General features: G+C 39.5%; 1 protein-coding gene across 2 annotated transcripts in view; it reads left to right on the top strand.

The window, feature by feature from the left end:
- The first annotated feature begins 177 nt into the window (after positions 1 to 177).
- The window catches only part of CDC123 (cell division cycle 123), a 74,920-nt gene continuing 67,350 nt past the window's right edge, over positions 178 to 7,747 (top strand). For both annotated transcript variants that reach the window (XM_057544071.1, XM_007167407.2), the window contains exons 1-2: positions 178 to 334; positions 6,169 to 6,240. In XM_057544071.1, coding sequence (XP_057400054.1) covers positions 261 to 334; positions 6,169 to 6,240 — 146 coding nt within the window. In that variant the 5' untranslated portion in view covers positions 178 to 260. The remainder of the gene's footprint in view (positions 335 to 6,168; positions 6,241 to 7,747) is intronic.

Here is a 7,747-nt window from a genome sequence, read left to right as displayed (position 1 = left end):
AGTTCTGGAATTCCTCTCCCGTGGACAGAACTCTGTGTGTGTGTGTGTGTGTGTGTGTGAGTGTACACTAAAAAAGCACGCCCCAAGATTCTTTCTCTCCGCTCCTTCTTCGCTCCTTCCTCCTTGCTTAATAGACCGGAAGTGTCCTTTAACCAAACCAGCTCGGCGGGCACTTCCGGGACGGGAGACCAGGGTTCCGGGAGGGTGCTGGGAGGAGAGGGAGAGGCGGCGGCGGCGGCGGCGGCGGGGGTGGCTGGAGGATGAAGAAGGAGCATGTGCTGCACTGTCAGTTCTCCGCGTGGTATCCACTGTTCAGAAGCCTCACCATCAAGAGGTGAGACGAGAGGGGTTACGCCGGGGCAATGGGCAAAAGGGGATTGCGACATTTGGGGCGACTCCCAGCTCCATAAAAAAACTGCAGGCCTGGATGGGAGCGCCAGGGCCGAGATTTCGACTTCCTAGTGGTATTTCGGGTGGGGAGATGAATGAAGTCGATCCATGTTTGCTGTGCCCCCTGTTGTGCGTCAAGGAGGGCGCTGGGGAGGTAGAAGGGCAGTGTCGTGGCTCAGTGAAGGTCAGAGGCGGGCTGAGGAGCAGATGAAGCTAGTTTAGGCTTGGGAGTTCACCTTCACTGCCTTTAGAATTGCCAGTGGGAGGAGGTGATCAGCAGAACTGGGTAGTCTGGGCTTTGCCACTGACTAACCCGCTGGGGGACTTGATAGTTTTTGGTCACTATCAAATGAGAACAGTGATACAGACCCAACCTCAAATTCCATTGTGAAGTTCCAACATGATAGTGTAGATGGAAAACATTAGTAAAGTATACTTATGTGTTGTTAGGGATGGAAGCCATCTGGAAGAGAAGTGGAACAGGATTTGTTTTCTAGTTCTCTGGCCCACAACAAGGAATCTATGACCGGTTTGCAGGGCAAGCAGAGGATTAACTGTTTCATCCTTCACCCGGTCATTCGAGGTAATGTAGGCAAGGCAGCTTTGGAGAATATCCCCAAATGTTCAAAAGCAGTCGTGACATCTGGAGCATGATGCAAGGGTAGGCTTTCCCACACTAAGGCGGATAGATCAAAGAGCTGTGTATCCACGGGTAGGATTTTCTGTCTTTTGGCGCTCCCCCTTTAGGCCTAGATTGCCACTTTTTTAGATATGCATCTTCCCTTTTCATTCTCGGTGCAGAGAGTGTGAATACAGAGAGGGAAACTTTTGAGATCCTGAGTGTTTGGACGAGCCCAAGGAGATTATTCAAAAGACAGTTCTTTTCCATCCTGTTATTCATACATAGAATCAGCTCCCAGTTATCCAGGGTGTAATGGAGGTTAGAGCAACTCGAAGGAGGATGAGCTTTGCATTTGAAGATGGTTGAAGTCACACCAAAACAGAAGGAAGAGCTTCAACAGCAGCAGTGGACTTTATCTTCTTATATGATGTGCCAGTCCTTCATTATCTTGCATAATTGAAAGAGGCTTAGGGTCTGAGATGATGCTAGAATTATTTATTTTGTATTGGTGTGATAGAAGGTATATTTGTGAACCTGTCAGACATTTTCACACGGAGTTCACTCGAAACTGCCATGTGCTTTGTGTGCAGGCACCTTTCGTCACCTCTGGCGGAGTTTTTCTTTGCCTTCAGCAGTAAAGTATAATGGTTAAGAATTGGACTCCAGAGTCAGGGCCATCTGTCTAGCTTGGAATTTTGGTTCCACCAGCATCTTGTGCAAATCGCTTAATCTCTCTAAGCCCCATCTGGAAAATTGAGAAACTAGTAGGATTGTCATGAGAATTAAATGAGATAAAGCATTAAAAAGGCTTACCACTGTTTCTGGCATATAGCACAAAAAACTGCTCATTGTTAATGTTTTTGATTTAATCAAAGCTCCATTGAAGCAAAATAATTTTAGTTCACTTAAAATGTGTACCATTCATGTGAAGCTGGGAGTGGAAAATAAACCAAAGGGTGGGATTTTTGTTTTTACCAGTCTACAACTAAGCTGTGTTGCCTGAAAGTATTCTTTCCTCTGTCTTTGAACTATAACTCTAGTTAGTTCTGTGGTGTCATCACTGGAACCCAACATATGGCAGGATGTCCCTCCATGACCCAGGTCATTCTGGTGGAGTTGTGTTAGGTTTGTCATGGTCATTGTCAGCTTTAATGCTGAGAAACCATATTCTGGTTATTGACTCAGCCTTATTATTTGGTGTTTATTAATCAAGGTTCAGAGATGATTATGGAGGAAAGAATATAGAATCATTTTTTGACATGTTCTAGAACTTTGACTCAGGCTTAAGAATAAGTAGCTAGATGACTTTGGGCCATCCACTCTCCTTTCTAAATGTTTTTCTTTTTTTTTTTTTCCACTGTAACAGCTCCTTTACTTTGCAGTGAAAATTGATTTGTATATTCTTTGCCTCTGAGTCCTTGTGGGATTTTTTTTTTTTTAAGTCAGACAGAAAGTCACAAAAATTATACTCATCCTCATCAGTTCACTCAGTCCCATGTAATTAAATTTTTTTTTTCGTCTTGATCTTTTGTTAGCACTTTTTTGAGTTCATCAGTTTTTCATTAGAGTTCTGAAAATGCTTATTCATTCAGTTCAGCAGTACAGTCAGTTACCAGAAACCTGTACTTGTCAGAGTCTTTTCCATGAATTTCTTGAAGATGAAACCCTTTTATAGGAACATATTTGCAAAAGCATCAGAGTACACCCAGAACTGTCTGTAAATGACAAAAGACTTAAAAATGACCACAGTTAAAGATTTGATGAAAGTTCATAATAATGCAGTTGACAAGAAAATTAGTTATTTCTGAATGTTTCTTTCTTCAAATATGAAAGTTATAAATAATCTTTTAAAGGCCCCTTCAACCTCCATTCCATTAGATTAGCTTGTCTTTGTGTATAGAATTATATCGACTTGATGGGATAGGTACTTTGTCATTAAATCTTTTACATCTTTCGTTCGGGCCTCATGGAGTCTTGCCTGCATCGTGGATTTCAGTGACTGATTTAAGCTCTTTTCCGACAGCCTCAGTAGCTTTGGGTCAAGTACGCGTGGCCATGACTTGTTTATGGCCTCAGTCTCTCAGGCATGGTTCCCGTTGCTTCAGAATTTTGGTGGCCTTTGATACATCTGCACTTGGTACAGCACTTATCATATTGTACTGTGATTTTTTTTTTTCTTTTGTATCTTTTCCCACTCTTAGGTGTTCAGTTCTTAATGGAGTCATCTAGGATTCCTCCGTGACTTAGGTAACAATGCAAGGTCACGTCATTAGGGCGACTTTAGAACTGTGACAGCAGGACTCAGGGACTCATGAGAATTATGCAGAATCTAATTCGGTGAGGCTCATACATGTGAGAGTTGTAGACCCTCCAAATAGGAAAAATATGCAGAGAATTCACAATGGAATCAAACAGTAAATAGATGTTTCAAGGGGGCTTCCCTGGTGGCGCAGTGGCTGAGAATCTGCCTGCCAATGCAGGGGACACGGGTTCGAGCCCTGGTCTGGGAAGATCCCACATGCCGCGGAGCAACTGGGCCCGTGAGCCACAACTACTGAGCCTGCGCGTCTGGAGCCTGTGCCCCGCAACGGGAGGGGCCGCGATAGTGAAAAGGCCCGCGCACCGCGATGAAGAGCGGCCCCCACTTGCCGCAACTAGAGAAAGCCCACACACGAAAACTAAGAGACCCAACACAGTCATAAATAAATAAATAAAAAAAATAAATAAAGTATTAAAAACTATTAAAAAAAAAAAATAGATGTTTCAAATCCAGTCAAGGGATGATGCAACCTGTAGGGAAAGTCAGGATTCACATCAGAGTTGAGAATTAGTGTAACTCAGAAACAAGGGATGTGGACTTGGAAATCATCGATTTGGGGGACTCAGAGATGTTACTGACCTAGAAGAGGGCTCTCTCTGCTCTTATTGTGGTCAGGAAAATCACCCTAGACGTCTAGGAACCAGCTTCCCTGCCGATATTTCTCAGTCTCAGGCCCATGAGAAGGTAAACTTGAAATTCTCTTAGGAAGGTCATGTCTAATTCTCTTGGGATGACATTGTTGGGTAAGTATCTTTAACCCCAGGAAGAGCTAGAATTATATATAGAGGTGATGAAATAATTCAAACTTGAGGGTTTTTTCTCCTGTTAAGTTTATTTAATATCCTTAAGAATTTGCCTTTTTGAGAACAATTGGCATATGTATAACAGGTTAGCCTTCTGTTTCCAATTTAAATTGTGTAATTGGTTTAGAATTCTGATACGTTAAAAGGTATAAGAAAAAAATTTTTTTTTTTTTTTTTAAGGATTTTCTTATTTATTTATTTATTTATTTATTTATTTATTTTTGGCTGTGTTGGGTCTTCGGTTCGTGCGAGGGCTTTCTCCAGTTGCGGCAAGCGGGGGCCACTCTTCATCGCGGTGCGGGGACCGCTCTTCATCGCGGTGCGCGGGCCTTTCTCTATCGCGGCCCCTCCCGTCACGGGGCACAGGCTCCAGACGCGCAGGCTCAGCAATTGTGGCTCACGGGCCCAGCTGCTCCGTGGCATGTGGGATCTTCCCAGACCAGGGCTCGAACCCGTGTCCCCTGCATTAGCAGGCAGATTCTCAACCACTGCGCCACCAGGGAAGCCCAAGAAAAATTTTTAAGTTTTTCAATTGGTTTAGAATTGTGATACGTTAAAATATATAAGAAAATTTTTTAAGTTTTTCAATTTCAATTGGAATGTTTGCAAGAACCTTAGATTCACTGTACTTACAGTGTAATTCACTGGTTTTGTAAGAGTTAAATACTTGGAAAGGCTTACCTGTAATTAGACAATTGACATATTTAAAAAGAAAGTTGAATAGATTATTTTTACAAGAGTTAAAAAATTTAAAGCAACTTTTAAGTTTCAAAGGCTCACTTGAAATTTCATTAAAATTTAGCAGATTTCCAAATAGAAGAATAAGATTTGGTAGTTGAACTTAAAAGCCTGAAGAAGAAGTAGACTTTTGAATGTGAAATTGTAATTTTGATAAATCAGATATTAATTTCTAAAACTGAAGTAGCTCATGAATAATCTTTCCTGTGCACAAAATCCATCTGTAATGTGCCAAAAAACTTATTCAATAAATAAATGAAGCATACTATTATAAGTCAATGATGGTCTCTCTGAAAGCAGGCCATAATCGTTCTTTTTCAGTTGTTAAAAAATATATGCCTCAAGATCAAAGTAATGGCATTTTAGGTATCTGTGGCAGGATTTTTGATGATTATTACAGAATAAAAAACCAAATTATCCCATACGTTTTTTCAAGTGATGTCAAGTATGGCTTTGCCATCCCTTTTTTTTTTCCCCAAAGGAAAAAAACGTATTTAATAAACAGTAACACAAGTGAATGTTTATAACATGATAAGTGATTATTAAATAGACATCAAGATGATGGTAAATGAGGCTTGTATATCAAATATAAAGAGTAAAGGTTATTCATTTATTTATTTAGGCATTTGATGCCTTCCCATGCAGCTTTCTAGTTTTCTCACATAGGCTTTGCCATTCCTTAATTATGATTGTCTGAAACCAATTCAACTGAAGCATGCCCAGGTAAGCAGCTGTGTACTCTGGTGATCAGGTGAATAGAATGCACATCCAAACATACCGTGAATTCTTAGCCTTACACACTCATTGCCAACCAAAGAACGGTTTCCACATCTGAAGCCTGCTTCCTCCCCGTATCTTAGAAGGTGGTCAGATGCTGCTCATCTTCTGATTTGTTTGCTCATTTCCTGTGTTGCTGCAAATACCTGCAGGGCTCTAATTTCTTAAAGGCACATAACCCTTGTACTCAGAATTCTTCTGAGCTTGTTGCTTTCATACTGTGATTTCAGTCCAGTTCTTTGGATTTGGCTGATTTTTGTCTCTTTATCACTGAGACAGTGGGGGTAATTATATGCACCTAATTTAGTTTACCACAGTATTTATTCATATTATCCTAATTTCCAGTCTGCTGCTACCAAATGTCCATCATTAACATTTCCCACTTCATATTAAAATAAAGGGAACAAGTAAATCAGAAATTGAGTTTTGAACTTTTTTTCTCTGCTTATGGTTGGTCTTTTAAATTGATGCCCTTTTTTTTGGTCCGTGCATTTTATTTTTTGTTTTTTTTTTTTTAGTGTAATTCTTCCACTTCCTCAGAATGTGAAGGATTATTTACTTGATGATGGAACTCTGGTGGTGTCAGGAAGGTAAGGCATATCAGAAAAAAGTTCTTTAACTTTTAACGTAAAGAAATTTGTAATGATTAAATCTCAGCGATTACCATGTAAAATAAGTACATTAACTTTGGCCCCATTCTCTCCCGTTTTTCCCTAGTTAAAATTATGTGCTGATCTGTGTCCTGTATTCCTTGTAATGCTGAATTGATAAGATTTTCAAAATTGAGTACTTTTTCTACTAATAATTACAAGTTGTGAAATTGAGTAATTCCTTTCATCTCTACTTTTAGAAAATGTGTATGATAACTATTCCTTTTGTTCAAGTAGTTCCTCTGTTTATAAAGGAAAGTACCGTGCTTCAGTGTTTTTAGGGCAAACTGGAAAAAGTTTAAGAATCATATACTTTAATGTCATTCCTATTTTTTCATTCAGGTCTCTGCTCAGAAGTCGTGTTTTCTAAGTGTTCATCCTTCTCTTTCCTTTCTGAAGTAGCTTAATGGTAACCCTTGCTGATACGTCACTCTTTTTTTTAATAGAATTCTAGGTTGGAAATAATTTTCCCTTAGAATTATTAAAAAATATTTTTTTATTGAGATAAAATACACATAACATAAAATTTACTATATTAACTATTTTTAAGTGTACAGTTTAGTGGTATTAAGTACAGTTATAATGTTGTGCAACCATCACCACCATTCATCTGCAGAACTCTTGCCATCTTGTAAAACTGAAACTCTGTACCAATTACACACTGACTCCCCATCGCCCCCTTCCACCAGCCCCTGGCAACCACCATTCTATTTCCCGTGCCTGTGAATTTGACTTCTGTGAATACCTCATATAAGAGGAATCACACAGCACCTGTCCTCCTGCGGCTGGCTTATTTCCCTCAGCATAATGTCCTAAGGTTCATCCATGTTACAGTATGTATGAGAATTACCTTCCTTTTCAAGGCTAAATACTGCTCCATTGTATGGATTACCACATTTTGGTGCACCACTTTTTATCTCCTAGCCTCACTTTATTTTTCAGCATAATACTTCTTTCCATCTGACATCATTCCCTTAGTGGTTCTATTAGAATACAGTCTTCATGAGAACAGGGACTTGGACAGTTGTGTTCCCAGCTCTTGGAACAGTGCCTGATACACAAGAGGTGCTTGATGAACGTTTCTTCAGTAAATGAACTCAGAAATATAATTAGAATTGTGTGTGTTTTCAGTAACACTAATTTTACCATAAATATGTATGTGTGTGTGTATGTATATGTATATATATGTGTGTGTGTGTATATGTGTGTGTGTGTATATATATACACACACACACACATACATACATATATAATTTTTGTCTGATGGATCTTCTGTGTAGCTTCTAGATTATAGTTCTGTTTTTGGTATTTTCAACCCCTTAATAACCTGAAAATTATTAATTTAGAGCCTCATTGACTTGGAATAATTTCAGGATAAGGAAACAGAATAGGTAGGTGAGTCTCAATCTTGGGATATTTACAGACGTAACTTTATTATTTTTAAATA

Source organism: Balaenoptera acutorostrata, chromosome 3, assembly GCF_949987535.1.
Source record: "Balaenoptera acutorostrata chromosome 3, mBalAcu1.1, whole genome shotgun sequence".
Taxonomy (NCBI): Eukaryota; Metazoa; Chordata; class Mammalia; order Artiodactyla; family Balaenopteridae; genus Balaenoptera; species Balaenoptera acutorostrata.
Note: the sequence above shows the minus strand (reverse complement) of the source record. Positions and strands in the feature narration are given on the sequence as shown.